Source organism: Cornus florida, unplaced genomic scaffold (genome assembly GCF_030987335.1).
Source record: "Cornus florida cultivar Cherokee Brave unplaced genomic scaffold, ASM3098733v1 CherokeeBrave_3.0.0_Hap2_Chr09, whole genome shotgun sequence".
Taxonomy (NCBI): Eukaryota; Viridiplantae; Streptophyta; class Magnoliopsida; order Cornales; family Cornaceae; genus Cornus; species Cornus florida.
The window spans coordinates 73,309,234-73,329,672 of record NW_026775579.1 but is presented as its reverse complement, the minus strand read 5'-3'; the positions used below and the strand labels follow the sequence as shown (position 1 = coordinate 73,329,672).

Here is a 20,439-nt window from a genome sequence, read left to right as displayed (position 1 = left end):
GATTTTGGTGTCATTTAAGATTTTTCCTTGCGGATAACTCATAGGTCTTTTAGGTCGTTAATTTAAATTTTCTTTTCCGTTTTTAAATATCAAAATTTGGCATTTAAGATTTTTCCTTGCGGATAACTCATAGGTCTTTTAGGTCGTTAATTTAAATTTTCTTTTCCGTTTTTAAATATCAAAATTTGGCCAAATTTCTTATTAGCTTATAATTAAGACTATGTGAAGTTACAAAGGTCGATTTCATGAGATAAAATTGTTTGGTCCTTTCAGGGGCTTCTGATAAATAAAATAAAATTATTTGATATTTGTCATTAAAATTTGAGTAATCAAAAATTTAATTCATATAGTTTTGACTATTAATTAATTAAAAATTCCATTATGGGTTTTACTTGGGTGATGTTATAAAAAAAAATTGTTGTGTTCTGGTTCACTATGGTAAAAAAATATCCAATACTTGTGTACAAAATAAATCTAATTTAATTCAGAGCTCGATACATGTGAGCATGTACGAACATAAAAATTTAATAAAAATATTAGCATAATTACATACAAAACACAATGTATAATGTGATTAAGCTCAATCTACCTATGTGATCATGTCATGATAGAAAATATCCAATACAAATTTAATTTATTTTGACGTAAAATATATATTTTTAAAATTATTATTATTTTTTTAAGTAAAATATTTTTTTATTTTTATTTTATCGATATTTGACAAAAGTTTAAGTCGAAATTGAGATGAAGTCAATCCAGCGATATATATATAAAATAATTTATTAAAAATTAGTGAATAAATTATTTTTATTAAATTTTAATATGTTTTTGTTCCTAAATATTTTGCTATACCCAAAAAAAAAACATAGATGGCAGTGATTGAGACCACATTAAGTACAACATATCAAAGCAGCTCTAGCCTCCAGGGTACAATTAGAGAAAGCGTCAGATCCACACGAACAAAGATCAACACCGCCAAACAATGCTGATATCAGCTTTCACCTTCACCTTCTGTGTCGAACCCTAACACCCCCAAACCCACCCTAGTTTTATTTCTTGGGTTCCTTTATATAACTCGTCTGATTCAAACCCAATCACGAGTTTCTGTAACTGTAACCTAATACTCTCGATTTTAGGGTTATTCATTGCTCTCTCTATTCTCTCTCTCTATATATCGTGTCTTGATAAGTTCTTGATCGGAGTTTTGCAAACATGTCTTACCGGCGGCGAGACGACGATGACGATCTCGAGCCAGAGGAAGACGAGGACGAATATGTCGAGGAGGAGGAGGAGGATGAGGATGACGGTGACCGCAGGTCCAGCCGTAAGCGGCGGAGATCCGATTTCATAGACGACGTCGCGGAAGAGGACGATGATGAAGAGGAGGACGACGACGACGATGAGGATTTTGATGGCGGAGGCGGCGGCGGTCGTCGTGGTGCTGGTGCTCACCGCGCGAAGAGGCGGTCGGGGTCTGAATTCTTCGACCTCGAGGCGGCTGTGGACAGCGATGAAGAAGAGGAGGAGGAAGAGGGCGAAGACGGTTAGGGTTTCTTTCCTATATATTTAATTCTGTCTCTATATATGCAGTATGTAGTGTTTATCGAGTGATTGAGCAAGCATTAGGTTGAATGATTCACGTTCTTCATGAAATTGGAATATTGAATTATAAACATGGTTGCTTTAGATTAGAGGCTTGGATTAGATGTGAAAATTAAAATTGAAATTGAAATTTGTTTATGTTAATTGTGGAAAAGTTAGAATTTTTTTGAAGTGATTTTTTTGGATCAAAAACTAATTGTTAATGAATTCTGGCATGTGGATTGAATATATGGAAGGGGAGGTGTGCTCTTCTGATTAAATTGTTGAATGAAAGTTGATAAATATGTGTGTGTATGTGTTTGCAGTGATTTTAAACTGACGTGAGAATTGAAATTCAGAACCTGTTAACAAACCAATAGAGCTCACTGAAAGATTCTAGATTGATTTTGGTGTCGGACATATTACCTTTGCATACATAAATTGTTTGTATTAGCATGTACTTCCTTTGTGAAATGATTTATTGTTCTGTTATAATATGCCCCTAATTTGGGGGTCTAAATGGATATTGCATAGTGTTTTGGGTCGTACAAATTATGCAAGCAAATTTCGAAGTGTTAAAGTGGGGGGTGGGGGAGTAATGCTGCATTTGGTTTTTGCCTTTTTATCATTCGGCAGAAGATTGCAGAATATTCAAGGCATCAACATAGTAATTCTGAAATAAGGAAAGAGCGATGTGACATAACATACCTCTTCATTACATTTTTCACAAAGTCCAGCTTGATTATTGTTTAACTAAGCGTTATCAAGTTTCTATCTCTTGCTGCTATCTATACGAAGAATACCATTTTTGAAGGCACCATGACCTAATTTCTTTTATCTTGAAAAAAATATTACCCTTCAACACTTTTAAACTAGCAGATTTTTTTCTCTTAAAATAATTTCATAGAATGTAAACCCCCCCTCTTGAGCTACTTTCCCGTAGAGCTCAAAATCTGTGTTGTAAGTGGCCTCATACCTATATCTCCTAATTCTCTGGGCTTTCAGACTAATTCCAAAAGGATTATCACATATAAATGGTGTTAATGACCCATATTTACCATTTAACGGAATCAAAGTCTTATAGTTTCAAAAAATTGAAGTTGACCAAAATGCTGACATGGACATGAAAAAACACCGTTTACCCTCACCGAGATACCACTTTTAGGCACATGGGTACCACTTTTTGTGCACCGAGGTACCACTTTTTGTGCATTAGGTATCATTTTTGTTTTGGGCATAGACGTACCACTTTTATTCACATAGGTACCGCTTTTTGTGCATTAGGTACCACATATTTGTGCAATAGTACCTAATGACAAAAAGTGGTACTTCAGTGAGGGTAAGCAGTGTTTTTCCATGTCTTCATTTTTTTTGAAACTATGAGACTTTGACTCCATCAAAGTAAATATGGGTCATTAGCACCATTGATATGTAAGAATCCCAATTCCAATTGTGAAACCTGTAGGCAGTCTCTACAACTTTGCTCTCTCAGTGATCGCCTTTAGGATAATTGGGAAAGACATGTTATGGTTTTGATTATGTTGAGTTGATCTCACCTTCTATATCCCCTACTACAAAACCCAATCCCAACTTGACACACTCAGAAAAGACTACACTCCAGATAGAAATGTCTTTTCCAGCAAATACTTCGAAACAAATTGTTCTGCGTAGATAGAAGTATCTCCGGACTTATTGTCACTCTTAGGGTGGACATGCACCCAAAAAAATGTCCAATAAATCAGTTTAATTATATTATTGCTTCAAAATGAGTGAAATATTACATAAAGACATTACTGTACTCTAGAAAATAAAATAAAATATTAATATTTAGCAGTGTCCAGCTATCTTTTTGCTTGTGATTTGACACGTTCAATGCATGGATGCATACCCGCGCACAACATTCATATTCAAGTCGATTGTAACAACAACGAGGTGTTCCGATTCTTCTATGTGGTTCCCTGACTTCCTAACATCAGCGCTCATCTTAGTCTCTCTTTGTAAATATTTTATTTATCTTCTATTTATTATTATCTTGATATGGTACTACAGACTTCATAGTGGATGGTGGAGCTGAACTTCAAGAAGAAGGTGATTCTAGAAGGATGCGCCATCGCCCTTTGCTGCCAAGAGATGATGAACAAGAAGATGTTGAAGCTCTCGAAAGAAGTATTCAAGCAAGATATGCTAGGTCAAATCACACAGAATATGATGAAGAAACAACAGATGTAGAACAACAAGCTCTTCTGCCATCCGTTAGGGATCCAAAGCTGTGGATGGTCAAGTGTGCGGTATTATAACAATCCTGTATGATGTGATAATTTATGGTACCTACTTGATTTAATCGTTATGTATATATTGAGTCTTTGTTCTTTTTTGCTAGATTGGTCGTGAGCGGGAGGTAGCTGTTTCTCTAATGCAAAAGTCCATTGACAAAGGATCTGAATTGCAAATTCGGTCAGCTATAGCCCTTGATCATCTCAAAAATTATATATATATTGAAGCAGACAAAGAAGCCCATGTGAGAGAGGTATGCAATATCAAGGCATCATACATTCGTGTTGCTCAAGTAAATGAGGAGCTTTGCAATAATTTGTGATGCATATATTGTGATGATTTGACCCTTTTATATTTAATTTTGCTTCAGGCTTGCAGGGGCATGCGGAGCATATATGCAACTAAAGTAATGCTTGTGCCTATTAAAGAAATGACTGATGTCCTTTCTGTAGAAAGCAAAGCTATTGATCTTTCCCGGGATACTTGGGTCAGAATGAAGATTGGGACATACAAAGGGGACCTTGCAAAAGTGTGGACCTTCTTCCTTTCTTCATTGCCCTCATGATATCACTTTTGCAGGTTATTTTATTAATATTTTGTCTTTTCTAATCTTTAGGTTTTTTATTTTTTAGGTTGTGGATGTGGATAATGTACGACAGAGAGTTACAGTGAAACTAATTCCAAGGATCGATTTACAGGCTGTGGCAAGCAAATTGGTATGCCTTTATCAGTTGTTAATTAGAGCTTATGAAAATGGTCAATTCTTGAAACTGTAGACATTCGCTGTTGTTGTCCAATCACTTTCTTTTAGCCCGAGAAACATAAGTATTTTGTATTGTTTGATAATATTTACTGAATTAGTCAAATTCAGATTAATAGGGATTTTCCATGCTATTGCATGTGTTTTATCAAAATGTCATACTAATTAAAAGGGCAATTTATTCTTGTTTTAGGAAGGTAGAGAAGCCCCAAAGAAGAAGGCATTTGTTCCTCCTCCACGTTTTATGAATGTTGACGAAGCGAGGTAGCATTATTTCTAATATCGCTAATAGTGACATAACTGTTACTCTCTGTGTTAAGATCTTCCTTTACGCTTTATCTTCAGAGAAATGCATATCCGTGTGGAGCGTAGACGAGATCCAATGACCGGTGACTATTTTGAAAATATAAATGGCATGATGTTCAAGGATGGTTTCTTATACAAAACTGTGTCCATGAAGTCAATTAGCACTCAGAACATACAACCGACTTTTGATGAGCTTGAGAAATTCCGGCAACCTGGTGAGAGTGGAGATGGAGATATGGCTAGTCTATCCACTTTATTCGCGAACAGGAAGAAGGGTCATTTTATGAAAGGTGATCGGGTTATTGTTGTCAAGGGTGATTTGAAGAATTTAAAGGGTTCAGTTGAGAAAGTCGAGGAAGGCATTGTTTATATTAGACCGATAAAGTCGACAAAAGAGGATGAGGACCTTCCGGTATGACACAAATCGAATTTCCTTCCATTTTTAGGCATTCAGATCAAGTTTTCATATTTATACTTTTCTGTTTATTAATTTCGAGCAGAATACTCTTGCTGTAAGCGATAAGGAACTTTGCAAGTACTTTGATCCCGGTAATCATGTGAAGGTTGTCTCTGGTGCAACAGAAGGTGCAACCGGTATGGTTATCAAGGTTGATGGGCATTGTGTAATTATTGTGTCTGATACAACTAAAGAAGATGTGAGTGGTATTCTTTTTTTTTTGGTTTTAATATCCTTGACTGTGCACTTTTCTCTAATGGACAAATAACACCATTATGTGTTGTATTTTAGATACGCGTATTTGCTGACAATGTTGTCGAGAGCTCTGAGGTAACGTCTGGTGTTACCCGAATAGGGGACTATGAGCTTCACGATCTTGTGCTGTTGGAGTAAGTTCTTGTTTATTCTGGCATCTTATTTCCTTTCTTTTAGTCAAGTTCTTATATTGTATGTCAATTTTTTGCAGTGATAATAGCTTTGGTGTAATCATAAGAGTGGAAAAAGAAGCTTTACAGGTGACTTATATAACTCTAATGATCAATATAATCATTGAGCATCTTGCTGAATTATTGGATCACTTCTTCTTTTTTATTATTTTTTCTTTTTCAGGTTCTTAGGGGAGTTCCGGAAAGACCAGAAGTCAAGCTTGTTAGATTAAGAGAGATAAAATGCAAAGTTGAGAGGAAATCATTTGCCCAAGATCGGACAAAGAACACAATATCAGTGAAAGATGTTGTTAGGATTCTTGAGGGTCCATGCAAAGTGAGATCCTCAACTCTCTTTTTTATTATTCACATTAATTATTCAATAATGGTGTTCATACTATTTCTGTCATATATAGGGCAAACAAGGTCCTGTTGAACATATTTACAGAGGAATTTTGTTTATCTACGATCGTCATCACCTTGAGCATGCTGGCTTTATCTGCGTTAAATCTCAATCTTGCGTGGTTGTTGGTGGATCACGTGCCAACGGTGATAGAAATGTATGTATTTCATATGTTGTAGCAATGAAAATTCTTTTTGTCGAAACTATTGTTGAAACTTAAAAGGGCAATATTTGCTAATTCTTTTGGTTCATTGTCTTTAAGCTGACACTTGTGTTACCACTTCTGCAGGGTAATTCACTGAATTCAAGATTTGCACATCTGAGAACTCCACCTCGTGTGCCCGAGTCTCCAAGGAGATTTTCTAGAGGCGCCCCTCCCTCAGGTTGCTGATGTTAACTTAATGCTTTCTAATCTTGTGCATTTTTATTTAAATTTTGTGTTCTCTTTCTGGTTGTAATCACTGTTAATAATTCAAGAAATGAGATTTTACTGTCTTCTTACTATGGTATAGCTGGAGGAAGGCATAGAGGTGGAAGAGGGCATGATGCTTTGGTTGGTACTTCTATTAAAATTCGCCAGGGCCCCTTTAAAGGCTACCGTGGTCGTGTTGTAGATGTTAAAGGTTCATCAGTCCGGGTTGAATTGGAGTCCCAGATGAAGGTTGTTTCAGGCAAGTTTCCTCATGATATGTCGTTTTATTTTCCCAAGCATCCTTGTTTATCCTGTTTGTTCTGTGGATAACTATTGCTGTCTTTGCAGTTGATCGCAATCATATATCTGACAACGTGGTTGTTTCAACTCCATACCGGTAATTATGGTATTCCTTTTTATCAAGTTTTATACAGTTTGAAACTTACTAATTGATTTCGTTTTTCCAGTGACACGCCTCGATATGGTTCCGGAAGTGAGACCCCAATGCATCCTTCAAGGACACCGCTACATCCATATATGACTCCTGGGAGAGAGCCAGGAGGTTTGTTCTTTTAAATCGACCTTCCTTTGTAATCTCGTTGCTTACAAACTCTATTTTACCTGTTAATCTATTTTTGTTTCTCTTTAATGTTGCTACAGCAACACCTATTCATGATGGGATGAGGACCCCAATGCGTGACAGAGCATGGAATCCCTATACACCCATGAGTCCACCAAGGTTTATTACCACTCTTTTGCTATATTTTTATTTTTTATTTGTTTTATTACTTTATAAATGTTGAACAGGTGAAGAAGGTTTTTTCTCTCTACTTGACTAGTCGTAGAACAATGCTAGTGTTAAAAAAATGTATAGCACTGATTTAAATACATAACATATAGGTTTCACCTTTTATTGTTTTAATGGGCTTACGTATTTAAGTGCTAAAATTAATGCTCAGACTTGGTGGTGCTGTTTTTTTATTGTTGAAAGGAGCATTTTTGATGTATTTTTATATTTCATTTTCCCTCGATGTTTCCCTGTGTGGGAAATTGTGACATGTATTAGGATATTGTTTTAATTGTTGGTTGTTGTATCTCTTGAACTTAATCATCATTTCAATCCGTAACATGCTCTTTAAGGATGCGGTCATTTTTAAGTGTTACTATTGTTACTAATGATCAATCTTTGGAATGGCAACAATTAGGGATAATTGGGAAGATGGAAATCCTGCTTCCTGGGGGACGAGTCCACAGTATCAGGTCAGCATTTTTGCACAACTTGACCATAATATTAAGATGGTTGGAAAGTCGTTTATACTTTATATGTACTGTAATTGTGTTGCTGTTGCTTTTCAGCCAGGAAGCCCCCCTTCAAGGGCATATGAAGCACCAACTCCTGGTTCTGGTTGGGCTAATACTCCCAGTGGCAATTATAGTGAGGCTGGAACTCCAAGGGATAGCAGTCCTGCCTATGGTAACATATATTATATATGTATATATATATATATATTTGGTTATGTAAATTATTGACACACACCCACAAATGCCCCCTTCAAGGGCATATGAATTACCAACACCTGGTTCTGGTTGGGCTAATACTCCCAGTGGCAATTATAGTGAGGCTGGAACTCCAAGGGATAGCAGTCCTGCCAATGGTAACACACACACACACACACACACATACTTGGTTATGTAAATTATTCACACGCACAAATGCCCACTATATGGCTCGAACCCCTCGCTTCCCCTTTTTGGGAGAAGAGGTTATACCAACTGGGCTAATGGCACACTGCTTCCTGCCTATTTTAATTGAATGAAAGTTCCCTTCCTTTCTTTTTTATATTATTGTCGCTTTGTTAATTTTTGTTTCTTTTTCAGCAAATGCTCCAAGCCCTTACTTACCATCAACTCCTGGGCAGCCAATGACACCAAGTTCAGCCTATTTACCTACCACTCCTGGTGGGCAACCGATGACACCCGGAAGTGGTGGTTTGGATATTATGTCACCAGTAGTAGGTATGTTTACCTGTATTCAGTATGTGTGTGTACTTATCTGTTCCTGTTTTCAGTGTGTGTTTGTACTTTTCCATGCCTATATTCAGAGTGTGTACGTTTCCATGTCTTAATTGTTGTGCTAGACCAATTACAGTTATTTATTTATGATTTCTTCATATCTATATCTTGTGTAAAATAATGAAGTGTTTGCACGAAGTGTGGGATTAATATCTACGTGCTGTAAACCTGGGATGATAACAATAACAATAATAATAGCGGTGCCAAAGCTTTTGTAGTGCATTGGAATAGTACTTGCATGGCATTTAAAACGAATGGTTGCCATTAATGATTGATTCTTATTCTTGCTACTTTCTATTAATTTTAATACATAAAATTGTAATAATGCGATTACGATTATTATCTTTTGTTGCAGCAAACAAGTTGCTTTTGGACATTACATGAACTATGTTCTCATGACTTTTCCTGCACTGAAAGGCAAAAAAAACTTTTTTCAAAATTTGGAGATATTTTAAGCCCTGCTTTCAGTATTAGTGGGCTGTAGTAGATCTCTGTACTGGCAATGCAATTTGGTGTTGGCTATTGCCTGGAATTATTTTTGGCTGAGATTTATCACCTGATCTACAAATTTTTGTTTTTTTTTTTTATTTTTAATAAAAAATTATAATAAAAGGTTAAATACTATCATTTCTAGAAGCCTGGTACCAAGTGGTGGCAGGAGAGAGCTGTAATCCATTTCAGTAATTTCAAATTTAGTTCCATAGCAGACATAATGGAGAACAAACTGGAATATGAGATGTTCAAACACCGGAGGATCTTATTTCAGGCAGAAATGAATACTCAATCACGAGTTAAATTTTGGTTCTCTTTTGTTTTTAATATTCAGGCAAATCCTGGAGTAAAATCCTTATCTGCATTGTTTATTTATTTCTCAGCACTAGTAGGTTCCTTTTCAACCTTCTGACTAATAGAAAAATATTATTCCCTATATGACAGGTGGGGACAGTGAAGGACCTTGGTTCTTGCCAGACATATTGGTCAATGTACGCAGGTCTGGTGAAGACAATGGTGTGGGAGTTATTCGAGAGGTGCTACCGGTATGTTTCGTATTTTGTCTGTTTAGAATGCATATGCAAAAAATTTCTGCTAATTTGAAAACAAAAGGAAACCTGGGGCAATTATAATATTTGATTAATGATAAGGAACAACAATAAAGCCTTTTCCCAACTACTTAGGAGGGTTGGCTACATGAATCCTTTGTTTTCATTCCACTCTATTTAAGGTTGTAGCCTTAGTATTACCCTCTATGTGGAGTACGCACTTAAATGCTTTCGTTGCACATGGCCAGACCATCTCCTGAATGTATAAGTATCCGATTTGAATATTTTATTTTAAATTTTGGATATTTCCCAGCCTTATCGCATGCGTATCTGTTTTGGTTAAGATGGTTTGGGCATGTATATCACAAAAATGTTGGGTTTTTATTAGTCTCCATAATAAGTAAATAGCCTCAATTGTTAAACCTTCCCAAATTGATTCTCCAACACTGAATTTGGGAGAAAATCATTTTCTGAAAGATAAATATGGATAAACAGTTATGCTGACATTGGTGTTTGTGGTTCAGGATGGTTCTTGTAGGGTTGCTCTTGGAACTAGTGGCAATGGTGACACAATCTCTGTCCTACCCAATGAAATGGAGATAATTGTACCGAGGAAGAACGATAAAATCAGGATCATGGGTGGTGCACAGCGCGGGTTATCTGGAAAGCTGATTGGTGTTGATGGAACTGATGGAATTGTTAAAGTAGATGATACACTTGATGTTAAGATTTTAGATATGGTCATACTGGCCAAGCTAGCACAACCTTGATCATTGTAATGTTTTGTTTTTCATAGTCATATTGTATATCTTGGTGACCTTCGATTATGAGTATCCAGAGAGATTCACTTCGAAGTGTTCAAGTGCTCTCTATCCCCAATCATTAGTGCCGCTGCTGCTTTAAATATTAGGAATGCATTTTTTTAGCTCTCACGTCCCAAATCTTAGCTGGATAGTAGTAACAAGGTCTGTATTTTACAGAGTTTAAGAAATCATAAATGCTTGAAAGATTTTTTGTTCTACCGATGCCCTTGTTACCCTGCTTTAATGTTTAGCTGCTAAAGTTATTTTATGTTTCTCACTACTTGACTGATACAATCATTAGACAACGTAAGCAGCAGTTGTTCAACGTCCTTTCTCAGCTTCTCCAACAGAAAAAAAGAAAGGGTAAACGATTGTAGTTTTCTAAAAATATTAGAATTTAGACACTTTTGAAGAATTTTAAAAACTTATTGATATCTGGAATATCTTGGAATTTAAAAATGCCACTGACATAGTAGTGTGGTGTTATAGATACTGTAATAATTCGTTATTCGCTATCACATAAGGTTTCATTTGGCATGCGTTTTGTCTATACTGTTTTTGTTTTTAGGCAGTTACAATTGTTGATTTTGACAACAAAAGCATGTTTGATTTGTCTATACTGTTTTTGTTTTTAGGCAGTTACAATTGTTGATTTTGACAACAAAAGCATGTTTGATGCGGTATTATTTTATTTTACAAAGTGCTAAAACACTTTGAGAATAGTAACTCAAAACCAAAACTCCAAAAAATTATTTTTTCTTGTTTTGACAATTGTTCATGGCTCAAAATCATATTTTACATGTTTCTATTTTCGACATTTTTAACAGCAAAAACATTGTTTATATTTTAATCAAAAACAAACCGCCTAAAGTGCATGCCAAACGAGCCAGAAAGATATTCATAACCACGATGATGATAACCAAAGAAATTTACGCCTCCGTTTTATTATGATAAAACATAATATTGACAATAGGAGTCATTTCTGTTTACAAGGGGACTAGCTTAGCTTAGACATTATGCACAAACACTAATACAAGTTCTATTATAGTTCTGCAAAAAAGATGCAAATAAACTGCATCGAACAACAGAGATCTATGCCATTCTATCAATCCATACGGATGATGCATCGAAGGCTTTCCCCTTTTAGCATGAGGTTGAAGGCCTCGTTGATTTCCGAGAACGAGACTTCATGGGTAATGAACTTCTCCACTTCAAGTTCCTGAAAGATAAGAAATGACACAGTTGAGCACAAATTTTGGTTGTCTCCTAGTTTTTTTAGTCTCTCAGATTTTGCCCGAGAGAATTGGGATCAGTGGGCAAACCTTGTTCATGTATTTTTCCACGACAGAAGGAAGGTCCGAACGGGGTTTATAATTGCCGAAGAAGGTACCCTTTAGAGTTCTTTCATTCAGGAAATTCACCGGGTGGGTCTTGAAGACAGCTTCTTTGTTGGGAACACCCACAAGAACAGCAAAACCCCAGCCCTGAGATGACACTTATTTAGTATATCATCATTTGAAATGAAATAGATACAGATAATAGATTCTTGCATTAGGTGAAAGTTTAGGACAATCACATTGTTCCATTAGGTTGCTGCTAATAACATGAACCGGGTGAATCAAAACGGAGTATAGGAACATACATCGTGGACACATTCGAATGCAGAAATCATGGCATCGATTTGGCCAGTACATTCAATGCTTCTATCCACTCCTCCACCAGTCATCTCAGCAACCACCTAAAGAGCAATCAACCGAAAAATTCAACCGGTTATGTGAAATACATTTAAAGGGCTACTAGCACTGCCAGCAAGTTTGGAAAAGTACCTCTTGAACTGGTTTGTTATGGTCTTTTGGATTCACAAACTCTGTCATGCCAAACTTCTTAGCTGTTTACAAAAAGAAGTATATCAGCTAACGTAGTCTCTCCATTGTATGCTCTGGCAATGCAGATACAATTCTATTTATAGTGAACAGATCGCTTGCCGAGTTCAAATCTGTTAGCATTTAGATCAACACCAATAATTCTTGAAGCCCCGGAAATTCTGGCACCTTCTGCAGCCTAATAACATAGATTTACCATAACATAAATAACTCATTCGATATATTTGGTAAAACATCACTAAGTAATTATGTGCGATACTCACTGCAAGGCCTACGGCTCCCAATCCAAATACTGCCACAGTTGAGCTTTTTTTGGTTTGGCAACATTCAAAGCGGCACCAAGGCCTGCAAAACGAACACCCGAAAATGTGTTCAATACATTAGTTAAAAGCCTTTGCGTAAACCTTATGATAATTGGGACTAGAATTAGATGACGAGTGACCACTGTTCTGTACCTGTGGAGATTCCACAACTGAGAATGCAAACTTTGTCAAGAGGGGCATGGGGGTTTAAAAGTTGTCACAAATCTTCTTGGCCGAATCAATTGCAATGACAAAATCCAAAAAAAAATCAATTGCAATGAAGACACTAAACACTCTATAAAACTATCAAATCTTAATAAGAGCATTTGACTTAGTGGTGGCATATAATGGTTCTTAAAACACTCTTTATGATATTCTTGGAATTATTTGATTTGAGAGGGATAATTTAGTATTTTGAAATAAGAATTTGGAAGACATTTTAGATGTAATTAATGATTGTCAATGCAAACATAATTATTTTATTTATATAATTAAATCCAAAGGGAAAAATAAACCACTTTGTAATTTAGGACTTCTAAATTAGTGTAAGTATAATTTTCTCTATCATAATATAAATTCTACTGACCTTTACAATATTTTTGGTTCAAATAACGTACAAATTTGAGATTCCAATTTATATTACATTATCTTGTGAGCTTTTTTTTCTCACTAATACTATAATTATACTGCTCTTTAAAGACCATTTGAGGGTACTTTTGTCAAATATTTTTATGTACTTGCTAATAACAATTATATAATTATTTTGTTGTTTTAAGTTTGAACACGGCGAAGAAGAAAAGGAAAGAAGGGTTGGAATGGAAAATACGAACACCGCCATTGAATGCATAAACCTTGCAGCTTATCAATGGCTATCCTTGTGGGAACAGAAAGAAGAAACCGTAGAGAGAGAATTTTTTTTCTTTTCTCAGTTAGGATTCAGATTATTTGACTACAACCATTTTGTAAATTTGAGTTTGATACTTAAATGTCGTTTTAGAGAGACTTATAAAATGCACACTTTTTTTTTATAGAATTTGTACAGTGTTTGAGTATTAAGAATTTGCTGCGAAAAATAAATAAGAGAAGATAGCTATTATGTGTTTGTCAATAAATAGGTATTAATGAAATTTACAGTCTATTACTAAACAACAATATAGTTTTATGATTGATGACTATGGGATTTTTTAAAACTTTATGGTCACTTTAAAGCTGTTATATTTATGGGTAAATTATTTCATAAAATTGCTTATAGATTAAATTAGTTAAAAAAAAAAAAGCTGGAACCTCCACTAAGGTTCGGTAAATTTTGCCTGCCTCTTAACTGTTAGACAGGTCAAAAAGTTAACTAATTTTAAAAAATAAAATGTCAAAATTACCATTTCTTATGGTGAAATATCCAAATAAACCTTACTTACTTTTTAAAAGGACAATTTTAACCTTAAATCACTTGGACCTTTATACCCTCACATGTATTGCTTAAATTCATAATCATAACTGCTCCTGCAACCTCATTCACTGAAGAAGACAAATTTGCTCCACTCCGAAAACCAGTGCGCGATATTTGGATTTTTTTCCCTTTTTTTTTGTTTTTTGTTTTGGTTTTTTTTTTGGTAAGAAAAAAAAAAAAAATTAATACAAAAAAGTAAACTGAAATGTCAAAAAATTCAAGTCCTTGGTTTACAACTTCTCAAAATAAAATAAAAAAAAACATAATGTGCACGTTGCCCAAATAGTACTACTGACATTTACATGAAACACCTGTCAACATATTGTTTCAGCGACAGTATAATTAGGGAGGAACTAGGAAGCCAAGAATTTATTTATGATAATAATTGCTCTAAAGTGCATATCAGGACAAACTTACTCAAAAAAATTTAAGTGGATTGAGGAGCTTGAGCTTTCCCGAATTGCTCATCACAGAGACGCAGTTGATGGAATTTCTTCTTTTCTGATTTTTGTTGGGGTAAATTATATTGACACACAGTGGTTTGTTCTGTTGAAAACCGAATACAATTTAATTAATTAATTAATTTTTTTATATTTTTGACAATGACACAACTTGTTGGAAATTAAATCCAAAAAGCTCTTAAAAAAATGTGAAAAGTCGAAATCTATGGTTTTAAATTGTAAAATATCATCTCTCTCGAAAGACGCTTTCGCCCTTTGGTGTAAGAATTAAATGGATCTTATGCAGATGAGTACAAAAAACTAAAGATTTTAAACAAAAACATTGAAGCATTTGGTTACGAGTCATGACCTATTGAGGCTCTGATTATAAAGGGGCACTACAATGAAGCACATAAATTATGAAGATGAAAACAGTCATTACATTGACTACTGAATGCTTGGAAAAGGCCTGGATTGTATGAATGTGGGAGATATAATTATTGCATAAATTACTAATAATATTATGATTCCAGATTATTTATGGGTTATTTTGGTTAATTAAATGACTTAGAAAGGATAAAAATGTAATTCCATGATTCAAACCAGTAAATGTATCCATGGCTGTGGTTCTTGGATAGATACTAAGCTTAGACTTCTTCCTAATATGTTGAGGCTGAAAGAAACAAGAACAAGAAAATTACTCCAAAATGCAAGAAGATCCATTTCAACCAAACTGAATTTAGGTGTGAATTTTCGAAACGGTCAAAAATAAAAACCAGAAAAATATTCATTTTTTTTTCTTAAGATATCAACAAACAAAAGAAATTTAGCATTTCAATAGATAGAGTCATGTATGCTCACAAACAACCAAACATATTTTATTATATTTTCCCGCCCAAAAAAAGATGCAAATCAACTGCATCCTACTGCAGATTTCCATGCCGTTCTGTATCAATCCATACGGATGATGCATCGAAGGCTTTCCCCTTTCAGCATGAGGTCGAAGGCCTTGTTGATCTCCGAGAATGAGACTTCGTGAGTAATGAACTTCTCCAGTTCAAGTTCCTGCAACAAAAGAAATGACACAATTGAGCACAGAACATGGTTGTCTCCTACTTTTTTACTGTCCTGAGAGAATTGGGATTAGTGAGCTCACCTTGTTCATGTACTTTTCGACGACAGAGGGAAGGTCCGAGCGGGGTTTATAATTGCCGAAGAAGGTACCCTTTAGAGTCCTTTCGTTCAGGAAATTCACTGGGTGAGTCTTGAAGACAGCATCTTTGTGGGGAACACCCACAAGAACAGCAACACCCCAGCCCTGAGATCACATTGTTTTAGTATTTATAAACATTTGACCAACCGGCAAGTGGCCTAACAGTTCCAGCCTCTTGCTTTCTAAAGAGAGGTCAGGGGTTCAAGACTAAGAAGAAACATGTGTGTGAGTACCAACTAGGGAAAAAAAAAACATTTGGAGTGAAATAGATACGGATAATAAATTCTTGCATTAGGTGAAAGTTTTTAGGACAATCTCATGTTACATTTGACTGGCTTAGACAAGGCTTAAATGGAAGTTAAAAGTATAGATACGTACATCGTGTACACATTCGAATGCAGAAATCATGGCATCGATGTGGCCAGTACATTCAATGCTTCTATCCACTCCTCCACCAGTCATCTCAGCAAGCACCTAAAGAGCAATCAACCGAAAAATTCAATCACTTATGTGAATTACAAAGAAAGAGCTAGGACTGCCAATAAGTTTGGAAAAGTACCTCTTGAACTGGTTTGTTATGGTCTTTTGGATTAACGAACTCTGTCACGCCAAATTTCTTTGCTGTTTACAAATAGAAGCAGATCTCATCAACTAAATTTTGTTTTTTTCGAGTGGAAAATAAATAAAAGAGGAGTATCAACTAGCATTGTCACTCTGTAGTATGTACTGGCAATGCATATATTTATAGTGAGCAGATTGCTTACCTAGTTCAAATCTGTTAGCATTCAGATCAACACCAATAATTCTTGAAGCCCCGGAAATTCTGGCGCCTTCTGCAGCCTAATAACATAGATTTACCATAATATAAATAACTTATTTGACGATTTGGTAAAACATGCACTAAATATTTACAAGAGATGTAACTCACAGCAAGGCCTACAGCTCCCAATCCAAATACTGCAACAGTTGAGCTCTTTTTTGGTTTGGCAACATTCAAAGTGGCACCAAGGCCTGTAAAACAAACACCCGAAAATTTGTCTAATGCATTAGTTAAAAGCTTTAGCGTAAACCATATGAAAATTGGGACTAGAATTAGATGACGAGTGACAACTGTCCTGTACCTGTGGAGATTCCACAGCTGAGAATGCAAACTTTGTCTAGAGGGGCTAGGGGGTTTATCTTGGCAACACAACCAACATGGATCACAGTGTACTCGCTAAAGGTGGATGTTCCAACAAAATGGTAAATGGGCTTGCCATTGATCGTGAACCTCGATTTTTCATCATGAATCATCACTCCCCTATCGGTGTTAATCCTGAGGAGATCACACATGTTGCTCTCTTCTGATTTGCAATGAGCACACTCTTTGCACTCACCGGTGAAGACAGGGAGCACATGGTCTCCTGGTGCAAGATCGGTCACACCCTCCCCCACACTCTCCACAATCCTAAATACCCACCAAAATTAGATAAAATGACATAAAAAAATAGTGGTATTGGATTCAACATAATCATAAAACTCACATTATATTGTAAGAATCACAAAGGAACATTCAAATCCTAAGTACCCACAAAAATTATATAAAAGGATACAAAAAATAGTGATTTTGGATTCAATATAATCAGAAAACCCATTATATTGTAAGCATAACAAATGAACATGCAAACACTATTATATTGAAGTAGAGTAAGACCATTTATGGACTAAAATTAACATACCCTCCTGCCTCATGCCCGAGAATCCGAGGAAACACGGGGTTCTGTCCCTGCAATAATCGAAAAAGTCGTGGAAATTAATGTGCAGTACAAGCATAATGGATATATATAGTCATGAGTCTTAACCAAACAATGGTTGAAACAGAAAATGAAGGTTAATTTTACCTTGGCTTCCCAGAAGTAGACATCAGTGTGGCAGAGAGAGGTATAGAGAATCTTCAGACGGACCTCCATTTTCTGTGGAGGAGCCACCTCCACTTCTTCAATCACTAATGGCTTCCCTGCTTCCCATGCCACAGCAGCTGCAACATCAAACCTAAAACACCCATCATTTCACAAATTCCACATGATAAAAGTCATGAATCAAAATTCTCTTTCCGTGTTCCCTGCTGTTGGTGTATTTTACCACTATCAATGGTGAATTTAGCTTAAATTTTACCATTATAATAACGAAATTCACCATTGATTGTGGTAAAATTCACCAACCGCAGGGAACTAAAATCGTTACTGTAGAGGATTGGGGTCCTAAAATCATAAGCAGTAATCAGTCAATCTGAATGGACAACAGGTCCCATGAAAGTACACACTGTGCTTCTCCGAGAGTACAATTCAATATATACATAGGGAGTATATGAATTAAAAACATCACCTTTTGTCCATCCAGAGAAATATCAGAAATTAAATACGGAGTATTAACATCCCAAGAACCAGCTTTTTTAAATAAAAAAAAAAAAGACAAACAAACTACCATAATCAAACCCTCCCCTAAAATATAATTAATTGAAAATGATGGAGTTGAGTGATTAAAAAAACAAATTTAATTCAAACAATAATATAAAATCTGACGCACACATTCATAAGAAGGGTACACAATGAAATAGGAAGAAGAAAGAAGTAAGCTTTTTGTCCCTAATGTCACTATAATACAATTTTATATATACCCAAAGTTCATCAAATATACTAAAATCCCAAATTTACATAGCAAGAAAGAAGAAACCAACACTCAAAATGATTGACTGAACCAGGAAACAATTCTGCAAAGAACTACTATAGTACCAAACCCTTGAATAAAAAAAAATAAAAAATGTTTGAACCCAAGAAAGAAATCACAAGAGAGAGATGAAATTAAGGTGGAATAGAGAAATATATAGTACATCATACCTCTGCAACGTATGACTTGACCAACTGTATTCGACATTTCTTCTTTCTCTTCTTCACTCACAACCCAAAACAAAACAAAATAAAGAGAGAGAAAATATGATATAAATGGAGACTATATATAAAGCTTATCAAACTATGAAGTCGGTGGTTTGAGATGAGACTATTGTATTGGATGGGTATATATATACTATGAATGGGAAAAGAAACAATATGAGAAAAGTTTACAATTTTAATCAGTTAATGGGCAGTCTGAATAAGCAGAGTTGTTTTTGTTGGTATTGTAATAAAGTGTAATGCAAATTCAGTAGGCTATGACAAAACCATTCCCTGGTTTTCATTCCAGGGGCTTTTGGACACTGGTTTTACCATCCGTTGTTTTGTCGTTCTTGACCTTCATTATGAGGGATGTAAAAACATTAATGAAAAGCCAATATGATCGAGGTACCGAGGATATAATATTCACAGACAATGATGAGTTGTTATTTCTTGCTTTAGATAAGCTGTTGCTTCTTATTTTAAAACAGAGTCCTACGGCTTTTTGCTAATATTTTTGTCAGTAATTTTATATATTTTTTATTTTTTTATTTTAGGATAACCTTCACTTACTTCCCCCAATTTGCACTTGATCACCTTAACATTTGAAATTAGATCAGCATGACCAATAAAATGGAGTCAACGGGCAAGATAAGATAATGTTTCCCTTATGTTGTTAAAGCAGATCAGCATGACCAACAAAATGGAGTCAACGGGCAAGATAAGATAATGTTTCCCTTATGTTGTTAAAGCAGATTGTAAGGGTTCGAATCTTGAAATGAACAAAATGATGTATGTCAAGCAATGTTAATATTTTTATAATTTTTTTCATATAATTTTCTTTTGATAGAATCCAATTATGAATTCACAAAACTGTCAAAATAATAACATTGTTCTCTTTTTAAATTTGATAAAATAGAATTCAAATCTTTCTTAGTGCATTGTGAGAGTTGTTTGCTGAAAAACAATGTATACACAAGTCTCAATTCATCTAATTGAATCGAAATTCATTTCTTTATAATGAAAAAAGATTCTTTGGGAAAAAATAAAATAAAATTCAAGGGCTTAGATCTCCGAAAATATTAGTTTTATACCCACAAAAAATATGAAACCAATTTGACTTGGACTGGCCTCCTAAAATTTAAACACACACACACACACATATACATCTTTTTATCACATTTAGGGCTGCAAATGAACCGAGCTGTTCATAAACAGCTCGGGTTCGGCTCGCTAAGGGCCGAGCTCGAGCTCGTTCATTAAGTAAACGAGCCGAGCTCGAGCCCAATTTTTAAGCTTGCTTAGTAAACGAGCCGAGCCCGAAAAACGTTAGGCTCAGCTCGCATGGGCTCGTGAACAAGGCTCGTTTAGGCTCGTGAACTAGGCTCGTGAACAAAGCTCGTTTATTAGCCATTTATAAATTTTTGATCTAGCCCATATGTGTGAGTCCATTCAATTATACATGATAAGCCCATTTAAAAACCATTACTATAATCTAAGCCCAAACAAAAATGGCCCATATTCATTTTAAAAACCCAACCCATTTATGTTACCAAACAAACCCTATTTTCTAGTTCATTCTTTACCACAGAATAAGCATCGGCGGCCACTCTCATCTTCCCCATTCACTTTTTTTCTTCTCTAACTATTCTTCCTTCACTGGCCGCCCTTCAACATTTCATATTATGAAGACACCAATGGAAGAGTAATG

General features: G+C 35.4%; 2 protein-coding genes and 1 pseudogene across 5 annotated transcripts; 1 reads left to right on the top strand and 2 right to left on the bottom strand.

Moving 5' to 3' along the window:
• The first annotated feature begins 972 nt into the window (after window positions 1–972).
• On the top strand, window positions 973–10,752 carry LOC132274405 (putative transcription elongation factor SPT5 homolog 1). Of its 3 annotated transcripts, XM_059775682.1 has the most exons (22): window positions 977–1,543; window positions 3,631–3,869; window positions 3,962–4,108; window positions 4,226–4,384; window positions 4,488–4,571; window positions 4,809–4,879; window positions 4,961–5,333; window positions 5,422–5,577; window positions 5,670–5,767; window positions 5,845–5,893; window positions 5,988–6,140; window positions 6,220–6,363; window positions 6,496–6,589; window positions 6,719–6,877; window positions 6,967–7,015; window positions 7,086–7,180; window positions 7,279–7,357; window positions 7,824–7,878; window positions 7,975–8,092; window positions 8,497–8,634; window positions 9,628–9,728; window positions 10,256–10,752. In XM_059775682.1, exons 1-22 carry the CDS (start codon window positions 1,213–1,215, stop codon window positions 10,499–10,501), a joined length of 3,138 nt encoding a protein of 1,045 aa, XP_059631665.1. In that variant the 5' UTR covers window positions 977–1,212; the 3' UTR covers window positions 10,502–10,752. The 3 variants fall into 3 exon arrangements, with proteins under 3 accessions (XP_059631666.1, XP_059631665.1, XP_059631667.1); XM_059775683.1 differs by lacking the exon at window positions 9,628–9,728 and having other exon boundaries at window positions 973–1,543; window positions 10,256–10,405; XM_059775684.1 differs by lacking the exon at window positions 977–1,543 and having other exon boundaries at window positions 3,750–3,885.
• An 887-nt stretch (window positions 10,753–11,639) lies between these two features.
• Window positions 11,640–12,924, bottom strand: LOC132274404 (alcohol dehydrogenase 3-like; annotated as a pseudogene).
• Window positions 12,925–15,340: 2,416 nt separating this feature from the next.
• LOC132274403 (alcohol dehydrogenase 3-like) lies at window positions 15,341–19,412 on the bottom strand. Of its 2 annotated transcripts, none has more exons than XM_059775680.1 (10): window positions 18,696–19,412; window positions 17,700–17,836; window positions 17,538–17,584; window positions 16,941–17,266; window positions 16,748–16,830; window positions 16,584–16,659; window positions 16,379–16,440; window positions 16,198–16,293; window positions 15,763–15,924; window positions 15,341–15,671 (listed from the first exon to the last, which is right to left on the bottom strand). In XM_059775680.1, the coding sequence occupies exons 1-10, from the start codon at window positions 18,730–18,732 to the stop codon at window positions 15,558–15,560; spliced, it is 1,140 nt and encodes a 379-aa protein (XP_059631663.1). In that variant the 5' UTR covers window positions 18,733–19,412; the 3' UTR covers window positions 15,341–15,557. The 2 variants fall into 2 exon arrangements, with proteins under 2 accessions (XP_059631663.1, XP_059631664.1); XM_059775681.1 differs by having other exon boundaries at window positions 17,700–17,850; window positions 18,696–18,759.
• Window positions 19,413–20,439: the final 1,027 nt, after the last annotated feature.

Excerpts from the sequence above, each read along its gene's own strand:
- LOC132274405 (XM_059775682.1), top strand. The coding sequence starts at position 1,213 with ATGTCTTACCGGCGGCGAGACGACGATGACGATCTCGAGCCAGAGGAA. Across the intron at positions 4,880-4,960 it reads ATGAATGTTGACGAAGCGAG|AGAAATGCATATCCGTGTGG; the intron begins GTAGCATTATTT and ends CTTTATCTTCAG. Across the intron at positions 5,768-5,844 it reads CACGATCTTGTGCTGTTGGA|TGATAATAGCTTTGGTGTAA; the intron begins GTAAGTTCTTGT and ends AATTTTTTGCAG.
- LOC132274403 (XM_059775680.1), bottom strand. The coding sequence starts at position 18,732 with ATGTCGAATACAGTTGGTCAAGTCATACGTTGCAGAG. Across the intron at positions 17,585-17,699 it reads TCTACTTCTGGGAAGCCAAG|GGACAGAACCCCGTGTTTCC; the intron begins GTAAAATTAACC and ends CGATTATTGCAG. Across the intron at positions 16,831-16,940 it reads CAGCTGTGGAATCTCCACAG|GCCTTGGTGCCACTTTGAAT; the intron begins GTACAGGACAGT and ends TTTGTTTTACAG.